Raw genomic sequence first — 25,000 nt, 5'->3', positions numbered from 1 at the left:
TAATAATGATGAAAGGATAAAAGTAGCGGTGTTGTTGGAATATTTTTCATCTTCATCAATATCAATGTCGATTTCGTATTTAATCGACTTCTTCGATGGTGGGACCAGCACCGGAACCAGCTCCAGCACCAGCGGCACCACCAGCACCTGGGAAGCCACCGGGCATACCGCCAGGCATGCCACCGGGAGCACCACCAGCACCTTGGTACAATTTGGTGATGATGGGATTGCAAACACCTTCCAATTCCTTTTGACGGTGTTCGTATTCTTCCTTATCGGCCAATTGATTGGCATCCAACCATTTGATGGTTTCGTTACATTTCTCCATGATGGTGTTGCGGTCAGACTCGGAGATCTTGCTCTTCAAGTTGTCTTCGTCCAAAGTGGCCTTCATGTTGAAGCAGTACGATTCCAAAGAGTTCTTAGCGGCAATGGTTTCCTTTTGCTTTTCATCTTCGTTGCGGTATTTCTCAGCCTCGTTGACCATGCGTTCGATGTCTTCCTTGGACAAGCGACCCTTGTCGTTGGTGATGGTGATCTTGTTTTCCTTGTTGGTGGAACGTTCCAAGGCGGTGACATTCAAGATACCGTTGGCATCAATATCGAAGGTAACTTCGATTTGGGGAACACCACGGGGTGCTGGGGGAATGCCAGACAATTCGAATTTGCCCAACAAGTTGTTGTCCTTGGTCATAGCACGTTCACCTTCGTAGACCTGGATCAATACACCGGGTTGGTTGTCGGAGTAAGTGGTGAAGGTCTGGGTTTGCTTGGTGGGGATGGTGGTGTTGCGCTTGATGAGAACGCTCATGACACCGCCAGCGGTTTCGATACCCAAAGACAAGGGAGTAACATCGAGCAACAACAAGTCTTGGACTTCTTGGGACTTGTCACCGTGCAAGATGGCGGCTTGTACAGCAGCACCGTAGGCGACGGCCTCATCGGGGTTGATGGACTTGTTCAATTCCTTGCCGTTGAAGAAATCTTGCAACAACTTTTGTACCTTGGGGATACGAGTGGAACCACCGACCAAGACAATGTCGTGGATTTGAGCCTTGTCGAGCTTAGCATCGCGCAAAGCCTTCTCGACGGGGTCCATGGTGCTGCGGAACAAATCAGCGTTCAACTCCTCAAAACGGGCACGAGTGATGGAGGTATAGAAATCGGTACCTTCGAACAAGGAGTCGATTTCAATACTGGCCTGGGTGGAGGAGGACAAGGTACGCTTTGCACGTTCGCAAGCGGTACGAAGACGACGCAAAGCACGCTTGTTGGTGGTAAGGTCCTTCTTGTGCTTACGCTTGAATTCCTGGACAAAGTGGGTGACTAGGCGGTTATCAAAATCTTCACCACCCAAATGGGTGTCACCAGCAGTGGACTTGACCTCGAAGATGCCGTCGTCAATGGAGAGGATGGATACATCAAAAGTACCACCGCCCAAATCGAAAATGAGAACATTACGTTCACCAGCGGCCTTTTTGTCGAGACCGTAAGCGATGGCAGCAGCGGTAGGTTCATTGATGATACGCAAAACATTCAAACCAGCAATGGTACCAGCATCCTTAGTGGCTTGACGCTGAGAGTCATTGAAATAAGCTGGCACAGTGATGACAGCATTTGTTACTGGTTTGCCCAAGTAAGCTTCGGCGGTTTCCTTCATTTTAGACAAAACCATTGAGGAGATTTCTTCGGGGAAGAAAGTTTTCTTCTCATCCTTATAGCAGACTTGGATCTTTGGTTTACCGTCAGCGCTGACAACATCGAAGGGCCAATGTTTCATATCAGCTTGAACGGTGGCATCATCGAATTTGCGACCAATCAAACGCTTAGCATCGAAGATGGTGTTTGTGGGATTCATAGCGACTTGATTTTTGGCTGCATCTCCAATAAGACGTTCAGTGTCGGTGAAGGCAACATATGATGGTGTGGTACGATTACCCTGATCGTTGGCAATAATTTCAACTTTACCGTGTTGGAATACACCTACGCAAGAGTAGGTTGTACCCAAATCAATACCAATAGCAGGAGCTTTAGACATCTGAAAGTGAAAAGAGGATGGAGAAGGGTGTTAAAAAAAGTTTCTTTTTATAAAATGTAGTTTAATTGTATATTTTTTTTAACTCTTAATGGTTTTAATACCTAATTAGTTTTTAGTGGTTTTAGTTTGATCAAACTTTTTGGTTCTTTCTTTTTTGTTTATCAAAATCACCATTTTGTATTGTTTTATTTGTTGTGCTTATCTTTTTGTAGAATTGATTAAACCTGTTTGTGTTTAACAACCACACTTTTAGGGTGAATGACTAATTAAGTTTATTAACATTTTACGATTGTGTATGATTTCATACCTCCACCACCACCATAATATAGCAGCTGTGGTATCGCAATGTATTGGTAGGTTTTTTTTTTTTCTAATGTATTTATGGAAATTTTTTAGAAATGATTTAAACGAAATTTATTTCATTATTATTAGTAAAAGTATTTAATTTAAACAAAAATTTCGGCTTTTACTAGACTTTGGTTTAAAGGTCATGTGATTTCATTGCTTCTTTTTGTTTCCATTTTGAAAAAAGTTTTGCAAACTATGCAGATGTAGTTTCTCTTGGTAACATTTTTAAAGCTTATCTTTCATAATTAATAGCGTTACAAAGTGCAAAATGAAATGTTTTATCGACGTACTGTACTTTGGAAAGTAAGGGATGTATAAGTTTATTAAGTCGCTGGTAATTTTGTAAATAAGGTATTAAATAGTTGTTTTATTTTGAATTCAGAAAAATCGTAATTTAAATTAATGTTTTCCATTATAACGACTTAAAATCCAAACAAAAATAGTTCTATTCCAAGAAAATCGATTAATTAACCCCCGACATAGCAATACTAGAACAGCACCATTATAAACCACCTTTCGGGGGTAAAAAGTAAAAGTTATAGAGCTTAAATAAACAAACCACTTTTTACTCAAATTCATCTACTTTTATTTACTAATTATTATTAAAATAAAAAGAATTATTAAATATTAAAGAAAACCTCATCCAAAAAATAATGCAACATCTGTCACCTTGTTTATTTGTCAACAAATAATAGAAGAAAAATCAATGACAGCTGCTGCATAACGTGACAATTTCCGCTACACAGATAGAAAAACTATCCATAATAACGGAAGTGCAAAAAAGCAATGGGTCATTTAGGGGTTAATAGTAGTAGAAATATAAAAAACGTAGTAAATTTTAAGTACGAGAAAAATTCTGTTGCCAAGGCCCTAAAAAAAAAACAAATGAAATTCTATAAAATAAACAAAGGGTAGTAAGGGGAAGAAAAAAATAAACTGCATTAAATGGAAATATTAGAAAAAATACACATGAAAATGTATAAGTATTAAAACAAACACACACCAACACATTGCAGCAAATGAAAAAAAGGGAGGTTAGATTTTGTCATACAAAGAAAAATTCTATAAAAATTAAATACAATATAAAAACATGAGGTTTAATAATTAAGATGAAAAAATGAACAAGTCATTATTAAATAAAAAAAATTCTACTCTTTGTTAAGAAAGCCATAATTTTATAAAACTATTAAATTCATTAAAACCATGAGTCATGTTTCAATAAACGAACAAAAAACTTCTACTTTTTCCAGATACTTCGTAATGACGCATGTTTTTTCACGATTTCTACAACATACCACAAGAAAAACTATATTCTTAATATTTCATCATCTTAACACTTTATTAATAAAAATTTCTTTGAAAAAACAAAAATCAATAAATTTACTTTCCTTCCACCCCACGTGTTTTTCTTTTCTTTCTATATTACAAAAATTATTGCAAAATTTTTTCCACTATTTTTTTCCAATGTCAAGTTTTTTTTTCTCTACCATAAATAGTTAAATTATTCTATTTGTTTTTAACACTTACCTTGTTTATTTTATTTGTTGTTTTTTAATATAATTAATCGTAAAAATGTTGTACACCTTATTTCCAAAAAATTTTACTTTTTTGGTTGCACTTTATTGATTCTACTCGTGTGTTATAAATTTACGTGCGGCAATCACACGTTCGGTCAAATACACACTTTTTTAAGGAATGGCGGCGTTGCGTTCAAAACTTGCTTTTATAAACAACAAAGATGGCGCGCACGCTTGTAAAAAAAGGCAACTGCTGTAAAAAAAATATATTCTAGCATGTTCTTGTTTTCACAGTTTCATGCCATTAGTAGTAGTTTAATAAACTGCTGGAAAAGCGTTAGAATTTGAAAGCGATTTTTTACACAGATTACAGAAAGTAAATTAGTATTGTATAAATAATATAAATAAAAATAACTTCATAATAACATAATTTTAAATTTCTATAGCAAATCTTTTAATTTTGTATGGACTATAAGAAAAAATTAGATTTAAAATACATTTTCGTTCAAAATGTTCTCAAATGTTTTAGAAGTTTGTCCTTATAGTGCTGTAGGGGTCAGAGGTCAATTCAAATAATCTGAATACATTTTAAATATGAATCCATTTAATTTCCGATAAAATATGATATTATGTATGTATAAAATTTAGTATGTTTTATGGAAAATGTCAAATTTAGAGCTAAAATTGTTAATAGATAATTTTTACACTAAAAAACGTCAGCCATTACGATAAATCTCTAAATCTGACTTTGATAATTTATGAAATAAGAATTTTCATTTTAAATGCAGAGTGATTCAATTCAAATTCAAAAATTTTAATTCATCAAATACAATTTTTGATTTTTAATTCGAATTTTGAAAATCAAAAATCGAATTTTTAAGACTTTTCATTGAAACTGAGAAAAAAAATCAATTTAAAAAAAGGACTTATAACATTTACAATAATTCAATAGAGCTTTAATTTTAAAAAGTTTAAATAATTTTTCTAAGGAAAAGTATAACAATTTCTGTATTAAATTTTTGTCTATAGAAAATTTTGTTTATAAGAATTTTTTTAAGAAAATTGTATTGTGTTTTTCTATAGAAATATTCTATATAATAGAAATTTCTATCGAAATTTTCATTCTCAAGAAAAATTTCTTGTATAACAGTTTTTAGAAATTGTATTTATAATATATATATATATATATATATATATATATATATATATATATATATATATATATATATATATATATATATAAACTATATATAGAACTTTTTATTATTACATAATATGTACAGTTCTTTTTATAGAAATATTGTGTGTAATAGAATTTCTCGTCAAAATGTTCATATTTCAGATTTTTCTCAAGGAAAAGTTATATATAATAGTTTTTTTTTTTTTTTTTTTTGTACAACAGCATTTATTACAGAATTTTCTATAGAAATAATTTATGATAGTTTTAAATCTAAATTTCTCATTGTACGAAAGTTTTCTCACAAAAAATTGTCTGTATATAAGTTATTTCCTTAACAAATTTATCATATAACAGCTTTTTGTGTAGAAATTGTATAACATTTTTGTATTAAAATTGTCTATATAACTGAATAAAATAAAAATTAATACTCCGTATAACAGTTTTACCTATAGAATTTATCTTATAACAGTTTTTTATACAAAATGTTCGGCATAACAATTTTTCTAATAAAATGTTCCTTAAAATATTTTTCATACTAAAACATGTTTTTTAGTGGACAACCCTCCTCTCTTAGGCATCCCTGCTATATTTGTAATTTTAAATCACTTTCCATCACCGTAAAACAGCTGTTTTTTGTTATGATTTTTTCTAACCTTAATTTTTTTATACCAGAAAAACAATTAAAATAAAATTACGTGAATTTAGTGTAAAATATAGTTAATTTTAAATAAAACTATTAAAATTATGTCTAAAATAGTTGTTAATCAATTGTCACATCCACAAAAAGTACGTATACTATATAAAACAGTATTGAGACTACATAGAGGTAGGTTTATATATACAAAGCACTTTCACAAAACATAATACTTGAATTTGAAATTTTTTTAAGGTTTACCAGATGAATTGCGTGAACTGGGCGATAGATATGTGAAAGATGAGTTCCGGCGTCATTTAAAATGTACACCTATGGAGGCACAACTATTTATGACAGAATGGGCGGTAGGTGCTAACAGAAACATTTAAACATACTTTTTCTCTTAATTTATTTATTATTCTGTTTTTCTAGAAATACGCTGTAACAATAAGTCAACAATTAGGTTTAAGAGGCAAACCTAAAGGGACTTTAGGTGATGAATTAGATCCCCAAACGGTAGAAATGTTAAAGGATGATCAAGTAGTGCAGCTTTATGAGCTAATGTTGGCCGCTAAGGGCATCGAAGGTGATATTATAACGGCCGATGATGTAAAAAACAAATAAATTCTGTTATATTTATAAAAAATGCATTGTTTATTAATTGCTTTAAGCCGACTGTTTTTCTAATATTTTATATTCATATTTAATATTGTTTTCTTCTTGTACGCCTCGCGGTGTCTCTGCATCCAATTCAACTTCTTTGAAGTCTTCGGGAATTTTAGGGAAAAACGTATCACATTCAAATTCTGCATAAACTTTTGTCAAATACAAACGATGACAACGTGGTGAAGCCATAGCTTCAGCATAAACACCACTGCCGCCTACAATCCAAACGGTTTCAATTTCTTGTTTTAGTTTTTCATCTTCCTCCAGCATTTTCATGGCCGATTCTAAATTTGGATATAACAGTACATCTGGTGGAAGATCTGTGGGTTTTAAAGTTGTGCTTAAAACTATATTTAAGCGTTGGGGCAAGGGCCGTTTAGACTCGGGTATGCCGAAATAGGTTTTACGTCCCATTATGGCCACATTACGTTTACTGGCATCCTTAACACGTTTTGTAGTGTCACCAAAATATTTCAGCTCTGATCTGTAGAAAGTATTGTTAGCAAAAGATCAAAACAAATGTTTCTACAATTCTAGTTACATACTTTAATCTCCAAGGCAGGTTACCATTTATGCCAATACCCAAGTTTTCACATACCGCCACTATCAAACTGAATTTTAACATTTTTCAAGAACTTTTCCTTTACACGTCTGACTGGCTGATTTTAATGCATTAAACTGGAAATTTTGTAAAAATCTTCAGTCACCTTTTACTTTTCTTATCTCTTTGTTTTGATCAAAATTTATGAGTTTTTATAAACAAACGTTCATAAAAAAATGCGCGCAAAAAAGTGCTGCCAAATTATAATTGTTGTTTCCAATAGGATGGTTCACTTACTTGATAGTTGATAAGATATAAATTTATTTAATATCTTAAACGAGATTAATGTCATAAGGTTACATCAGTGATGTATTTAACAATTTTTTATGCAAATTTTGCCATTTTAATGTTCGGTGAAATATTTTTTATTTGTTTAATTTGTCATTTACTTGTGTGGTCATTTCTAGGTGAGTGCTTTAAAAGTTTGTTGTATTATTGTTTTAGTTTGTCTTCTTTACTTATTATTTTGGTGGTGTGGTGATATTTAAGAAGTTTTGTTTTCTGTTAAAAATAATTGTCTATTTTAAAATAAATAATAGTGTATTGCTGTCGGAAAAGTTTAGTTCTGCATTTATATAGTTAAGTTTTCTAAAAGTTTTCTTGTTTTAATATAAAAAAACTGCTGTAAGTATCATAATTTGGCAATAAATTTTAAAAATACTTTTTTTCTTATTGTTAAAGAAAAAACTCATCTCAATGAAATGTTTTAAAAACTAAAATATGGTCTCTGGCCACAAAGTCATGGACATTGTTTGAAATGCTATTATATCTACTTAATTAAAACTAATTTCAGTCTTTTCAGAGATGTGTTATTTTGAGGTTGTGAATACTTTATTTAACAAAACTATTGTTTAGGATAACACTTGCTTGCGTCATATGCAAATATTAAACAGTGTCCAGAAAGAAAATTTTTTGGATATGAATATATTTATATGTACTCCCGAAGGAGTCATGTGTTAACAAAAAGTGTTATTTAGGACAACACTTGCTTGTCTAGGATAAAAATGAAGACATTTTATATCACGACCGTACCAGATGCGAGCACCTCGAATTTGTAAGACATTAAATAGATAGATAGATAGATAGATAGATAGATAGATAGATAGATAGATAGATAGATAGATAGATAGATAGATAGATAGATAGATAGATAGATAGATCGATAGATAGATAGATAGATAGATAGATAGATAGATAGATAGATAGATAGATAGATAGATAGATAGATAGATAGATAGATAGATAGATAGATAGATAGATAGATAGATAGATAGATAGATAGATAGATAGTAGATAGATAGATAGATAGATAGATAGATAGATAGATAGATAGAAGATAGATAGATAGATAGATAGATAGATAGATAGATATATAGATAGATAGATAGATAGAAGATAGGATAGATAGATAGATAGATAGATAGATAGATAGATAGATAGATAGATAGATAGATATATAGATATAGATAGATAGATAGATAGATAGATAGATAGATAGATAGATAGATAGATAGATAGATAGATAGATAGATAGATAGATAGATAGGTAGGTAGGGTAGATAGATAGATAGATAGATAGATAGATAGATAGATAGATAGATAGATAGATAGATAGATAGATAGATAGATAGATAGATAGATAGATAGATAGATAGATATATAGATAGATAGATAGATAGATTGATAGATAGATAGATAGATAGATAGATAGATAGATAGATAGATAGATAGATAGATAGATAGATAGATAGATAGATAGATAGATAGATAGATAGATAGATAGATAGATAGATAGATAGATAGATAGATAGATAGATAGATAGATAGGTAGGTAGGTAGGTAGGTAGTAGATAGGTAGATAGATAGATAGATAGATAGATAGATAGATAGATAGATAGATAGATAGATAGATAGATAGATAGATAGATAGATAGATAGATAGATAGATAGATAGATAGATAGATAGATAGATAGATAGATAGATATATAGATAGATAGATAGATAGATAGATAGATAGATAGATAGATAGATAGATAGATAGATAGATAGATAGATAGTGCCACGACAAAGAGGAGATATCCAGATCTCCAAAGAAACTCCAAAAGTCTACCTCCGTGAGAACTACTGGTGCAATCCCGGCTAGGACCCCTAATTAATCTCGTATAGAGAGCATTAAATAGCTAAGAATTCAGTTACATTTTTTAATCGGTATAAAATCACTCTCTTGGTATGAGCTCAAAAGTAATAGTTTTGAAATTAAAAGAATTATGTATTCGTTCTAGAGATGAGCGATATTTTCACGACTGTGATTTAATCACTGTTATTGAAAATTCACTGGTAGCTACTGTGACTGAAATTATCAAATAACAGTTACTTGCAATATCGATCTTTTGAATTTTTACCTTCTAAAATTCATTAAAGCAAATACGTATTACAACATAGTATGTATACAATTCGAAATTTTTTCATATAGTAAACTTCTCTCACTCTGATGTTACCAATTTTATTTTGATCAGTAATATTTATGTATATACTTAACATAAGATTCAATAAAATACGTTGGTTTTAAGCAAAATAATCGAAAAAATATTAATATTGTTTTGCTTTATAAGAGCAAACCGTGATCACAGTCACTGTTTTAAAGAACAGTGATTTACAAATCACGTTCACTTAGAACGACATTCTTTAGAAATCACTGGATTGCTCATCTTTAATTCGATCTACTCTAAATTAATAAATTTCCAAGAGATTAATTTTCTATTCAGGAAACAAAATTTATAAGAACTAATTATAGATATTAAAGCTTAAGGAATGAGTTTGAAGAATTGATCAGTATTGATTTCCGCCTGAATCGGTTGTGAAGGAAAGTCATTCAATATTTTGTATTCATAATTAATATTAATCATACGCCCTGTTACCTAAAATTTGTAGATATGTATGTAGATGAAAATTAAGTCCGCATTAATTCAGCGATAAAACTGAATATGATAGGATTAGTAGTACAATTTCTTTTAAATACCGTAAGCATAAATTTCATTTCCACACTTGTCTATCAGCAAATTAATTTTATAGATTTGCATAAATCCTTCTAAGGATGTTGCTAAGAAAAATTAAAAATTTGTAATCTTTAAATTCTTAACAACCCTTAAATATATAAATAAAATTATGTTTAAATCATCTTCTGTTGTTGTATAATAAAAACTCATTAATTTTATTACTAACACACTTTTATAGAAGATTAAAAATGGTGTAGATTTCTTAGCATTAATTAATTTTATTATTTACCTTAAAAAGACTTAGGTTTTTGAATTTTCCATTGAGATGAAAAGAAGAAATCTTATTCTTTAAAGTCTCAAATTACTTTTAAAGACTAAAAAATACTTACAATGTACTTGACATCTATCATTTACGTTATGTGTTACATTTTCTGATTTTACTTGGCAATAATATTTATACCCACTCACTTTTTAACATCCATTCTTTATGTTATTTAACAAATAAAAGCCAAACCACATCTAATAAAGTGTCGTAAATATTTTTATATTTATACTTCATTTATTGTTATCAATAAAATTTCATTTCATCATTTTTTCCTTTAATACATACATATTTTATCTAGGAAATTGCTTAAATATTTCTTTTGCATTTTTATGAACAAAAAAATCAACCCTTAATGTTAAATCATAAATTAAATCTATGCATATGAGTATGTAGAGAACACATCCATCATTATTATGTATGGGTATGAATGATTATTCCTTTGGTCCCGCTAGCAGCCAATATGTTTCCATTTCACCTTTACCTTTGACCTTTACAAAACCGCGTGATTCAACTTTGTAACCAAGTTCTCGTACTTTTTTCGCCGTATAATTGGACAATTGTATTTTATACGGATCGCTAGTACTTTCCATACGTGAAGCGGTATTTACCGTATCACCAAAGAGGCAATAACGTGGAACTTTTAAGCCCACTACACCTGCCACAACGGGTCCGGAATTTATGCCTATACGTATAGATAGTCCCGGTATTTGTAAAGCTTTAACCTTCGTTATTAAACGCAAAGCTAAGTCACAGGCGTGTTCGGCATGTAAAGGATTAACATCGGGGGCTCCCGATACTGCCATATAAACCATACCCACCGTTTCCACTTTATAGACAAATGGTGATATGATTTCTTCATCGAATGCCGAGAATACTTTATTCAAAGTAGTTACCGCCTCCATGGCATTTTGTATGTTAGTGGCATCGCCATCGTAAATATTCATAACTTCTACGAATATTACCGAAACTTCTTCAAATGTTTGACAATGCGCCTCCTCACCATTGCGCATACGTTCGGCTATGGGTCTGGGTATCATGGAGTAGAGTAGCTCATCACCTTGTTTCTTCCATGAATCTGCTAAATCTAAAGATTTTTCCAATTCATCAGATCTTTGTTCTTCCTTTTCGAACATTATCTCCAATTTGGAACAGTGCTGCCAGCCGGCCATTACCAATTCGCGACTTAGACCATGCGGATTTAAATCATTCAAATATAAACCTATGCCATGCAATTCATCCAGATTTTCTATTAAGGGACTACATAGAAAGATCAAAGAATCCAAATCCTTTAAATAAAACATTTGTCCTTTCAGTAAAATAGATTTATTGCCTTGGGATATTTTTCTCAGACCTGTGGCTGGATCTATGCCATTGTCATCATCTGCGTCTTCTTCTTTACTTTTAAAAAAACTACTTTCCACTATATTCTGGGCCTCGGAATAGGACATTTCATCTTGATTTTCAAAGTCCATATTCATGGCTGCCGTATATGCGGCTTTATTACGACCCGTACGTAATAATTCGAATTCAAAGAGCACCGTGCGCATTTGTATAATTGTATCCCATTCGATTTTAATATCTTTGGGTCTTCGGCATACGAATTGATCTATAATATGGGAGCCAATAAAGTCTTTGGGATTTTTACCCGGATTGTGTAGAATCCAAGTTTCAAAGATCTTTTCACCCGCATGTGTTATACACATGTCACGATCTAAAACCAAAGTAAAGGGAAATAGATCCAAAAACACATTCATATTAACTGCCGGCAGTTTGAGTTGTGTGGGATGGGCCACCACATTAACACGTTTAGCCATATACTCTCGATTATCGAAATCCAAGCGATATTTAACTATAACCGTTAATGGCACATCCGATAATTGTATGGGTCCCGTTGTTCCGCCAGCAATATCATTTTGCGACTCTATAACATAAGCCTTAACCTTAAGTTTATAAAACTCTTGGGCCACCTCAGTCATTTGTCCTATTAAATATTTCGACATACCCGTACGACTGCTGCGATATATAATCACAGCACCATCATCGTCCATATGGGCCAATTGCATAGAAGGTGATTTCATTTTTGGATATGTAAAACGCATTTGCAGATGGATATTGTCAATCGACTGTAAGAAATCACAAAAATATCGACCCGTTGAACGGATCATTTTGTCATAACCGAAATTACTGAAGAATCGCACAAAACATTTTCCAAAGAAATTCATAAAATAATCAAATGTTTCACCAGTTACCGCTGCTAAAGCTGCAGCAAAATCGGGCATTAACTTATCGGGATAGATTTGATGTGTCTTGAAGGTACTGTGTTTACAATCAACAATTTGACACACTTGTTTCCATATATCTTGTCCATATTCTTTTTGTACAAAGAACGCTACACTTTCATATAACATGCCATACATGATGATGAAGGAGGTGTTGGTTTTTGAAGGTGTTGCTGCTGGTGGTGGTGGTGGTTTTAGTGGCAGTTATGTGGGTGTTAAGCAGCAAATTTTTGGATTAATGTGGGAATTCTGTAAAGAAAAATAAAAAGTTGAAATATTAATACTCTACGGCAGACTCATAATAAAATGTTATCTAAACGGTAGTATATTTTATAAAAATAAATATTTCGAAGCATTTAATCTGGATCGAGTTCTGTTGTGATTTTAAAGTATAAAGTATTTCAAGAATTGTTCCTAAGAAAGTGTAATTTTATCCCTAGCTTCCTAGTTCCAATCATTACTGCTTCTCATAAGTAATTTGAATTTCACATACGACGACTTTTATGACTCTTATAATCGAATCATAAAAAAGTCTTTTAGGAACACGTTTTCTGATCACTTTTTAATATTTGCATATACGAGCCCTAATAAATTAGTCTTTAGACATAGAAAACTGTCGAAAAAGACTCAATTTGACGATTAGTCCCCAACTGTTAAATGCCAATGAATTATTCATTTAATCATTCCTCTTTGATTACATTTCTAGAAAAAATTATTATATCTGCAGAAATATATCTTTTAACATGTGATATCGTTAAACAGAAAGTCAATCCCCACACAAACAGTGCCACCCTAAGAAACATAATAAATATCTAAACGTATGAGTACTCACATGAGTATCTTAACTCAAATAACAATACATATATTTGAAGTTAAATGTATCTATACTTGTGTATATATACCCAGCAGTTTTACTAGGGATCCACCTTTCCCATATAAATAGTAGTTTTTCTTCAAATACATATGTAGTTATATAATTACTAAATTGACACGAATGTAGTATAAATTTTAGAGTAATTTGACAGTACTATACTTTTTGTAATGCAACGAAAAGTCAATGTATACTTTACGATTGCCAAGTATTTAAACATGACATTGCCAAGTATTTATTGTCCCTAAACAATCTAGGGAGGAGTTTCTTGAAAGTCATTTAGATAATAGTTGTTTGTCATCTGTGTAACATCAAAAGATTCCGACCATTAGTAATATAAAGAGAATACACTTTAAGTGTGAATTCTGTACCGCACTTTAGTAATCGATTACAAGCGACTCTTCAAGTGTCCATTTGTAATCGTTGTGAAATGTTAATATAATGTGTGAAGGTTCAATAAAATTTCGAGAATTTAGCGGAAATTAGACCTTTATTAGATTATAAGATGGTTAAGTCATATCCATCCTTCCATCTGTGGAGAGCAGACGGAAGGAGCAATAGGGCTGTAATTTTTCACATATATTCGCTATAGATTGGTTAGAAACTGGAAGAAATCATATGGGGACTAGGCGAACCGAAATACAGCTTAAAAACATATTCATAAATACACAAGTAAGTTAGTGGATGGTGTTCTAGGCTGTTAGGCAGGAGGTATTTCTTCGGATTTGGTGTAACCTACAACTTATTTGAAAAGAATCGAACAACCGAACTAACTAACTAATTAACAAACTAATTAACTAACTAACTAACTAACTAACTAACTAACTAACTAACTAACTAACTAACTAACTAACTAACTACTAACTAACTAACTAACTAACTAACTAACTAACTAACTAACTAACTAACTAACTAACTAACTAACTAACTAACTAACTAACTAACTACTAACTAACTAACTAACTAACTAACTAACTAACTAACTAACTAACTAACTAACTAACTAACTAACTAACTAACTAACTAACTAACTAACTAACTAACTAACTAACTAACTAACTAACTAACTAACTAACTACTAACTAACTAACTAACTAACTAACTAACTAACTAACTAACTAACTAACTAACTAACTAACTAACTAACTAACTAACTAACTACTAACTAACTAACTAACTAACTAACTAACTAACTAACTAACTAACTAACTAACTAACTAACTAACTACTAACTAACTAACTAACTAACTAACTAACTAACTAACTAACTAACTAACTAACTAACTAACTAACTAACTAACTAACTAACTAACTAACTACTAACTAACTAACTAACTAACTAACTAACTAACTAACTAACTAACTAACTAACTAACTAACTAACTAACTAACTAACTAACTAACTAACTAACTAACTAACTAACTAACTAACTAACTAACTAACTAACTAACTAACTAACTAACTAACTAACTAACTAACTAACTAACTAACTAACTAACTAACTAACTAACTAACTAACTAACTAACTACTAACTAACTAACTAACTAACTAACTAACTAACTAACTAACTAACTAACTAACTAACTAACTAACTAACTAACTAACTAACTAACTAACTAACTAACTAACTAACTAACTAACTAACTAACTAACTAACTACTAACTAACTAACTAACTAACTAACTAACTAACTAACTAACTAACTAACTAACTAACTAACTAACTAACTAACTAACTAACTAACTAACTAACTAACTAACTAACTAACTAACTAACTAACTAACTAACTAACTAACTAACTAACTAACTAACTAACTAACTAACTAACTAACTAACTAACTAACTAACTAACTAACTAACTAACTAACTAACTAACTAACTAACTAACTAACTAACTAACTAACTAACTAACTAACTAACTAACTAACTAACTAACTAACTAACTAACTAACTAACTAACTAACTAACTAACTAACTAACTAACTAACTAACTAACTAACTACTAACTAACTAACTAACTAACTAACTACTAACTAACTAACTAACTAACTAACTAACTAACTAACTACTAACTAACTACTAACTAACTAACTAACTAACTAACTAACTAACTAACTAACTAACTAACTACCTAACTAACTAACTAACTAACTAACTACTAACTAACTAACTAACTAACTAACTAACTAACTAACTAACGACTAACTAACTAACTAACTAACTACTACTAACGAACTAACTAACTAAACTAACACTAACACTAACTACAACTAACTAACTAACTAACTAACTAACTAACTACTAACTAACTAACTAACTAAACTACTAACTAACTAACTAACTAACTAACTAACTACTAACTAACTAACTAACTAACTAACTAACTAACTAACTAACTAACTAACTAACTAACTAACTAACTAACTACAACTAACTACTGACTACTAACTAACTAACTACAACTAATAACTACCAAACTAACTAACTACTAACTAACTAACTAACTAACTAACTAACTAACTAACTAACTAACTATAGGTCCGCCTTTCGAAAGTTACACATGCTTTGATGATATATGATTATATTTTGAAATGTGTTCTGAACTGAAATCTGTTCAATTGACCTCTTAGTTATTACTTGCTCAGTACAGTCACCCCGAACTGCAGGGTTACTGTAGTACCTACGTATCTATATGTGCAAAAATATAACGTTAAATTTATTATATGTTTTTATAAGGCTTTTAAAAGATATGAAAAAGTTGTAGTATTTGTATCATAAACAGTAACAGTAAGCGTAAATTTGATTTATGGCTTGATTGCCTTTAGGTATGTGGTAGTAATATTAAATTTGTAACAGTAGCAGGCGTGCGTGAGTCCATATGTATTTTTAGCAGTTATGGGCAATTATGTGAAATTCTATAGTACATTAGTAAAGCTGAAAAATTGCTTATATATGATTTCTTTTTTTTTTGAAATGGAGTCAACATGAACTAAGCATTCTTTCTACTGCTTGGTAAATGTAATGTGCGCCCATCACTGTTTAAGAGTATGTGAGTGCGTATACTTAATATGAAGGCTGTGTTAGTTACATACAACTTGTTAACAGTTTTTTTCTTCTCTTTTTTCAATTCAATTTAAAAACTAGAAAAAGAGGCGGATGCTATTTGTCAAATACAATTATCACACACGCACACACTTGTATAGACACACTCATTCACTTTGTCTTCTTTTTATCTAGCAAAAAAAGTGGCTAAAGCTACAGGTGTTTTGTGGTTTAATATTAACAGTTTCAATTTCCTTTGAGTTTTTTTTTATAAAAAAATAAATCCTTTTTGTTGCTATAAAACACTCTCTAACAAATCCTTAAATCTATATATTTTATGTTCAAGTATTTTGATTATATTCGTTTTTTTTTCTCAAACATACTTAAGTTGTTATTTGATTTTCAACATTTCAAAACTGTCAAAAGCATTTGGGATCTTTTTGATTAATAATGTTTGTTTAACCCAACCAATTCAATAAAAAAAAAGAAATTTTGAATAAAACACTTAAAAAAAAACCTCACAAAATTTTTTAAACTTTTTCCACCGAAAAGTTTATTTTTAAATTTGTGGTCTTTAAATTTAGTATTGTACTCAATTCTATTTAAATTTAAATACACATCTATTTACTTTTATTTTTTTAATATTATGTTTTTCTTGTTGTTGTTGTTGTTGTTTATTTTTTTATTGTTTGTGATTTTTCTTCGCTTATCTCCATATTTTAATGGAACCTTTACAGACAACCGTGTCGAATGAACAACATTGCTTCTCTTGTAGTGCACTTCAGTGCCTCTTATTGGATACTAATATTAAAGAACAAATATGTTTTTGGTACTTGCCAAATGTTTGAAATATGTATGTATGTATGTATATTTATTTGGGTATTATATATAGGTTTATGTGTGAATGTGTATTATGATTTCTTAGCTCCTGCTTGGCATTAATGTATCTTCAGAGAATGTCACTTCTTATTTGTATTTAATATATGTTTCACAGTTGTTGGTATTATTAACTTCCACTACAACTCTTACTACTCCATTTACAGTGGGTAACAAAATGTGAAGAACATGAAAACTTTAATCACTTCTAATGAAATCCAATTGGAGTTAGCAAATTTAATTTAAGTTAAAAAAATCTTTTATCCAACAAAAAAAAAATCCAACAAAATTTTAAAACACAGAGTCAAAATATATATGTAGATCACATTGGATTTTCGAGTCATCTCCATAAGTCTTTTGTCGTATTCTAAAAGCTAAGATGCCTCCAGCTTTTAGCGATATAAGAGACAAAATATTGGAAAACGCGAAGCCAACTTTAAACAAGTAAGAATGTATAGTCGAGCATGGCCGACCATATGATACCCTACACGCGTGTGTATGTTAAAGATGTGGATAATTTTTCTAATAGTAAAGCATATTTCCTTAATTCCGAAATATTTTAACAATTTAATACCAAAAAAAAAGTGATTTTTCTGAATGAGCGGTTATATGGGAGCAAAGGTAAATAAGGTCCTATCCGTATAAACTTTGGTAGAGAGATTCCTTTTCCTTTTCACCTTCAAGTTATTTTCTGAACGGGACTTTGTATAGGGGCTAGGGTCAATTGAGACCCTATCATTACGAAAATCGTCAGTATTATTTAAACTTATCTAAAACTAAGATTTGCTGATTTTTGTAGAGATTCTACAAGATTTAATATAATTATGACCTGAGAAGCCCTATTCGAGGTGTACGGTTGTATGGGGGTTAGAGGATCAATTTGAACCGTTTTCAATAGGCTAACTTGGCTCAAAAGAAGATTATGTGACAAATTTCATAAAATTATCTTGAAAATTGCGACCTGTAGCGTGCGCACAAAGTTTACACAATCGACGTATACAATGATTCTGAGCCGATTGGTACCCTTCTCACTATAGTGGTGTAGGGTATAAAAATTGTTATGCCATCTGAAGGTCTTGTCTATTGGCTTTAAATTAAATATTTAACATTCCTTTTTTGATCTAAAATTTTAAACGACATTTGAAAAAGTCAAACTCGGAGACCAAGTTATACTTTTTTAAAGGATTGAGCATAATCTGACCTCAGATTTTCTCCATCACATCTGGGATTTGAGATATCGTGTCCTGAATTATAAAAAAAAATTATAGACCTTTTTGAGACGTTATAACAGCGCCAAGACAACTTTATTTCTAAAATTTTGTATGTCATCTGAAAGTTCATTCTGTTAACTTTATAATAAAGACTTAACGTCTGACATATCTTCTGCCAAATATGTATTCTTAATAAAGTACTAAAATCGTCTTTGTCAAATATTTAATAGGTGTGAACGTGTATTTAGAATAGTTAAGAGATTTTGATCGTTAGAATCGAATTCAGATTAGGGATATATGTATTTTGTATAAAATATAAATTGAGAAAGAAAGTGAGTACCAATAAATTCAATTGTAAATTGAAATTAGTATCATGAAAACAAAAAATAAATATTTTTAATTGTCATTAATTAAATGGCCTCAAATTAAGGACAGTGTTTACGTGCTGTGTTTATAGTTAAATAATTAAAAAAAAAAAAAAACAATATACAGGATCTTAATTTCATAATTTCATGACATCATTGAATATTAACGCTATTTAACATGTATTAATTGCACAAAATAATAAAATTTAATAAAGAGGTTAATTTGTTTTACGAAGGACACTCTGTCAGTGTGTAGGTAATTTAATAGACTGCTAATAAAAATGAGTTCAGAAGACGTGTAAGAAATTATTATATAAAGTGAGTGTGTTTGTACTCGTTCTATTTTGGCGTTGAGATCTATGATTTTTTTTTCGAAATTGTCACCTTCTGAAGTGGTTATGTGGTAGCGTTTTGGTATCGATACTTTTTCTATAGAACGGTTCTGAATCCAGTTCTTATATCAGTTATTTTTATTTGAATTTTATATACTCGGATGTCGTTCTAGGTAAGCTTTAGGGAACTATTAGGAATATGAATATGAAAATAAAACATTTGTAAAGACCTTTCATTTGATAAACATTTGTCTAGGAAAAGACCAAAGTATTTGAGTTATTCCTGCAGGTAATGGAACTATTACCAAACTAGTATTTTACTAGTACAAAAACCACCAGTACTAGTTCCTAACTGTAAACTTTCCTATAACATCTTAATGCTCAAATTGACATACATTATACTGGTACAGTTGAACCCAATTGGGTCCTTTAGAACCAGTTTATTACTAGTTCTAATGTCCGCAAAAAGTTCCCTTAATTGATGGTTTTGCTCCTTTGTAATTTTTCTGTGTGGTTACAAGTAAAAATTAATACAAAATTAATATAAAACAAATATTAAACTCAGAGCGATCTGAATGCAAATGGACCTAAACAGTCATTCATTATTTATCCTCTGTATTGAAAGGAAATGTTCGTAAATGTCGCCTATTTTATGCTACCACCGTTTAGGGCGATATCAGGCGATAGAACTAAATCTAAGACCGTATTGGATTATAAGAAAGCTTTAACTGAATACTCTCCTAGAAGTAAGGTTCACATCATATGGGTACCAACCCACTCGGGAGTAGTCGGTAACGAAAGGGCGACTGTAATAGCTTTAAAGGGAAGGGAGCTCGAGGCAGTTAACCTGACAAACGCAAAACCATTCGACGCAACAAAAGCTGAACTAAAAATATGGGTGAGAGAATCCCATAAGGCCTCTTGGAATAATGAAACAGTGGGTAGAACCACGAAGATCCTATGAGGTGATCCTGATGAGAGCAAGACGAAAAATCTCCTCAAAATGAGCAAGTCTGAAGTTAGTATGATGGTACGTATTCTGAGTGGACACACAGGACTACGAGCACATCTATGCAAAATTGGACGTGCGGTTTCAGCCGAATGTAGAGCATGTGGAGAGGACTGTGAAACTCTGGAGCACTTTCTTTGCCACTGCCAGGCATTCGTCGAAGTTAGATCCAAGTATCTTGGAAGTGATGTTATTCCAGAAATAACATTCCTGACTAACACTGATTGGAAGATTCTTAGGAATTACGTTCAGGAAACTGAGTTTCATGATAAGGAGCGCACAACAGGCCCGATAGTGGCCTAGGTGTATTTCTTCGGATTTGATGTAGTATACATCCTCCTATCGACCTACCTACCTACCTATGCTACTTGTAATACTATTATTTTTATGTTTATACCCTACACTGCTATAATGGAGTTTGTGTTGATGTTTGTAACACACAAAAATATTGGTCCCACATACATTTAAAGTATACCAATTGCTTCAAAATCACTATCTAAGACGATTAAGCTATGTCCGTCCGTCCGTCTATGTCCATACATTTTCAGTAAAATTTGATAAAATTTGTCACATACTCTTCTTTTGACCCAAGAATGAAGCTTATTGGTTAAAATCGGTTAATTATTTATCCTAGACACCCCTACAATGTTAAATGTTCTTGTATCTCTAGAAAAATCGTTTTATATAAGACTAAATGATACTACCGATTTTCGAAATGATCGGACATCATTTGACCCTAGCCCCTAGTCACCTTCAGAAACTTGTAGGTCAAAATTCACTTATAAACACTAACATCATGATGAAATTTTGCATAAATAACTTTAATACAAACCTACATATGTATGTATATATCTACCAATATATGTATGTATATAAGGATAGATCCATATTTATCCCCCCTATAACCCCTCTTTCAGAAAATCAAATTTTTTTTATCGACAAATTGTTGAATTAAGGCAATAAACAACTTAAATGGTTTATTATCTAAAATAATTAAAATGTTGTACATACTACTCGCTGGTTTAGGGTATCATATTGCAATATCAGACTATACATTGTTTTTTATTTTTTGGATTTTACTCATATCTTAAGCATTTATGCACAAAATTTTTGTAAAAGTTTAAAGAAGAAGAAATATACGATTCGACATTGCTTAATTTAACACATTAACATTTTACACTTTAATTATGTTTTAATAACACTATGTGACAAAAATAAATGTGTACGTGGGAAGTGCTACTATTTTTCTGCAAGGTGGAAACGAGTAGAACAAGAATCTGTTTTTGAAATTTGCCAAACACCTCAAAAATTTTGAGATATAAGTAAAAACCGTTATTTTACCGTTATATTATCAATAAAAAAATCGGTATAAATGAGTTTGGTATAATCTTTAGTGATATAGCTAATTCTTTAAATAATACGGACTTATTTGACCCTAGCCCCCATGCAAATCCTCCTTCAGGAAATGACATTAATTCCATAATTCTCTTAATAAAGGCAAATAACAGTTTTTTTTACCAATATCTCAAGATTTTGGAGATTTTATAAAAACATTAATCGTTCTACCAAATTTTATGAGGATCGTCCCATATTTAACCCTATACCCCATATAAAGCATTTTTCAGAAAATCAGTTTTTGAACACTTTTGTATTAAGAAAAAGATCAATAACGTCGTCAATTGCTAATGGATTTTAAAAAGAATGGTTGCGATTTACTTATGAACAGATATAGTTTTTTAATGGATTAATAAATAGTTCAGTTCCTTTATAAAATACTTTGTAAAAACATGTTTGCCGATGAAATGCAAACATATTTCTCTAGCTTACTTAAGCATCATATATGTATGTCATTATAAAGGCCTCAGCTCCTGCTTTCTAAATTCGTTGAGAAACTTTATATCGGTTGGGATTCAACTAAGCGTTTAAAGGTACGAAACCCCTGTTTTTTACCCGTATGTCAAGATTTTGGAGGTGTTTAACAAATTTCAAAAATATATTCTACTCGGATCCACCTTTCAGAAAAATAGTATCACTTCTCAGGTTTTTCAATTTTCGTTTATTTTGTCTTACTGTGTAATGTAACCGGTTTTCAAACAAATTTTAAAATTTTATTCAGCAATTTTTCGGAATAGCATATTATTATTTATTTTAAACATTCCCAGCAAAAAAAGTGAGGAAAAAGAAGTAGAATTTTCACCACAAATAACATACTTGAAGTACTTCCAATTTTGGTGAAAAACCTATGAATTTTAAATTAGCGTGTCATTGGAGGGATGTTGTTCATTTTTGACAACTTTGAACTACATCTAATCTTATTCATAGATGCAGTAAAAATCCGATATTTGGATGTCACAAATAAACCACATTCTTTCAATGACACGCTTATGTAAATTTCATTGGATTTTCACCAAAATTTGATGTACTTCGAATATGTTATTTGTAGTGACTTTCAACATTTCTTTCCTCACTTTTAACTCGGTTTTTATTTGTAAGGAAATATTTGGTTTAAAGAAGCGAAAAATATGCAATCGCATTTTTAGATGTGATTAAGATGTCGTTTGTAAAGTATGACATCAATTATTTTTTGCTGGGTAGCTGTAAAATAATGATAAATAATCGTAATCATTATTGATTAGATTATTTTTATTATAAAGGTGAAATTTATGATTAATCAACGATTATTTTCAATTTTTTTAATTAATTATTGATTACGATTAAAAATAATCTAAAAATAATCAGAGATTAATTGGAATTAATGAAAATAATCAAAATTAATCAAAAAATTAGTTGATTATTTTCATGGATTAATTTTGATTATTTTCCATATATTTAGTATAATTTGCTCCCAAAAAAAAACTCCAAGAAAAATTTAATTATTTTTCCGGTAATCCGCTAAAAATTACGGATTTTTTGAGACCCATTTCGAAAAGATTGCAGTCATTTTTTTCTGAGATCAATATTTTCAAACGAAACATAATAAATTTTCAATTAAAAAAAAAAGTCACATAATCGAATAGTGTGTAACTTGGAAAACAGTTTTCCATTACACGTAATGTAAAAAGACAGAGAATTGTAGCAAATATATTGAAATTAATCAAAAATAATCGAAATTAATCCTTTAAAATAATCAAATTAATTATTTGATTAATTCTGATTATTTTTGATTATTTTCATTCATTTAAATTAATCCAGATTATTTTTAGATTAATTTTAATCGTAATCAATTAATAATCAGAAATTTTATACCAGAGAATTAAATAATCATTACGATTATTTTTGAAAAATAATTTAATTGATTATTAATCGTAATCAAAATTTTACAGCTATGATTTTTTCATATGGATGAAATATGTATTTAAAATTTAAATACATATTTCATCCATATGATCGTATTTAATGTATATTAAATAATTTTTAAAAATGCAATAAAATTTTGATCCTGATTCAATAGCAAAAACGGTAACGTTATTTTAAAAATGTGTGTAATTTACAGTTTTTTTCAAATTTAAAATAATTTTTCAAATTTAAAATAATATTCTATTCGTTGTTTCTAAATCCGCGGAGTTTGATTTAATTCGAATTAATTTAATAGCAATTAAATAAAGTTTTTATATTTTATAATATTCTGTTTATATTTTGACCGATTTTTATAACTTTTCTTTATAAAACATAATAAATTTAGTTATAAATAATTATCAAAATTATTAACGCATATTTTTAAGTTTTTTAATTTTTTTTATATCCACAATTTTGAGAACTAAATTTATTAATTTTAATTTATATGTAATTTAATTATTATTTTAAGCTTTTTTTAATTCATGAGAAAATAAAAAAAAGATTTTCTAAATTTGTTAATTTTTTGACCGACACTGTAAATTCCTATGGTTGTTGTAGGTATTTTGTTTTTGTTTTATGCGCAAGTTTAGATATTTTTTTTCCTGTAGTTGTTGTATTTTTATTCACTTTTCTATATATATATTTGTTGTTATTACAATATTTTTTCCCGTTACGTACACTGTTGCTCTGTGATGTATGCTTTCCCGTAAACGAATGATATTTCAAATTCTTTGTTTTCTGCCTTTTATAGTCTGCCAGCCAGCTAGTCAACCTTCCTGCTAGTAGTCTGTCAGGTTGCCATTCTGTCTCTCTGTCCTTCTCGTTTTAGTTATTTAGTAAAGCTGTCTAAAGCAGCTAAAAGTCATGTTAAATTTATGTGCGTGATGTGTTTTTGTATGATGTCCTTTGAGTTTTCTGTTGTTTTCATATTTTTTTTGTTCCTTCGTGTTGTATTGCTGTTTTTCTTTAATATTATTTGTTTACTTAAGACAAGAAAAAATATTACATTATTAAATAACAATTGATTGAGTTTAAAAGATGAGAGTTGTATGAGTGTTGTTAGCACTTTATAGATAAATTATAACTGGAAAATTGGTAGGGGAATACTGATATAAAATGTTTCTTTTGTTATCTTAACTATAGTAATTTGTTGGGGTCCAATTAACGATTATTATTATTTGTAAAAAGTTTTAAATTTCATATAAATAATAATGTTTGGTTATGTTAGGAAAAGTAATTTGTAATTTTAGTATGAGTACATAAATGATCTTGGATTTATGGTGTGTTATATAAATAGCACAGTTTTTTCATTTAATTAACCAAGCATAGATTTTAAATATACATTTTACATTTAAATGATATTTGGATTAT

The 25,000-nt window shown here is 30.2% G+C and overlaps 4 protein-coding genes across 4 annotated transcripts in view; 1 reads left to right on the top strand and 3 right to left on the bottom strand.

Annotated features, from left to right (window-relative positions):
* Positions 1-4,169, bottom strand: part of LOC119606125 (heat shock 70 kDa protein cognate 4) — a 4,460-nt gene extending 291 nt beyond the window's left edge. The window contains exons 1-2 of the mRNA XM_037959515.1: positions 3,914-4,169; positions 1-2,038 (exon numbers count right to left, since the gene is read on the bottom strand). The exon at positions 1-2,038 is cut by the window's left edge and continues 291 nt beyond it. Coding sequence (XP_037815443.1) covers positions 80-2,038 — 1,959 coding nt within the window. The 5' untranslated portion in view covers positions 3,914-4,169 and the 3' untranslated portion in view covers positions 1-79. The remainder of the gene's footprint in view (positions 2,039-3,913) is intronic.
* Positions 4,170-5,719: 1,550 nt separating this feature from the next.
* Positions 5,720-6,419, top strand: LOC119606127 (succinate dehydrogenase assembly factor 3, mitochondrial). The gene is made up of 3 exons (XM_037959517.1): positions 5,720-5,909; positions 5,973-6,082; positions 6,150-6,419. Exons 1-3 carry the CDS (start codon positions 5,828-5,830, stop codon positions 6,339-6,341), a joined length of 384 nt encoding a protein of 127 aa, XP_037815445.1. The 5' UTR covers positions 5,720-5,827; the 3' UTR covers positions 6,342-6,419.
* LOC119606126 (dihydrofolate reductase) lies at positions 6,343-7,171 on the bottom strand. Its single transcript, XM_037959516.1, has 2 exons — positions 6,929-7,171; positions 6,343-6,867 (listed from the first exon to the last, which is right to left on the bottom strand). Exons 1-2 carry the CDS (start codon positions 7,006-7,008, stop codon positions 6,384-6,386), a joined length of 564 nt encoding a protein of 187 aa, XP_037815444.1. The 5' UTR covers positions 7,009-7,171; the 3' UTR covers positions 6,343-6,383.
* Positions 7,172-10,624: 3,453 nt separating this feature from the next.
* LOC119606124 (soluble guanylate cyclase 89Db-like) lies at positions 10,625-24,336 on the bottom strand. Its single transcript, XM_037959513.1, has 2 exons — positions 24,308-24,336; positions 10,625-12,834 (listed from the first exon to the last, which is right to left on the bottom strand). The coding sequence occupies exon 2, from the start codon at positions 12,721-12,723 to the stop codon at positions 10,738-10,740; it is 1,986 nt and encodes a 661-aa protein (XP_037815441.1). The 5' UTR covers positions 12,724-12,834; positions 24,308-24,336; the 3' UTR covers positions 10,625-10,737.
* Between the last annotated feature and the right edge of the window lie 664 nt (positions 24,337-25,000).

The sequence above is a fragment of the Lucilia sericata genome, unplaced genomic scaffold, assembly GCF_015586225.1.
Source record: "Lucilia sericata isolate MDLA Ls3-8-SP2 unplaced genomic scaffold, ASM1558622v1 Contig000553F_arrow, whole genome shotgun sequence".
Lineage (NCBI taxonomy): Eukaryota > Metazoa > Arthropoda > Insecta > Diptera > Calliphoridae > Lucilia > Lucilia sericata.
The sequence above is the reverse complement of the archived record's forward strand: the minus strand, read 5'-3'. Positions and strand labels throughout refer to the sequence as shown.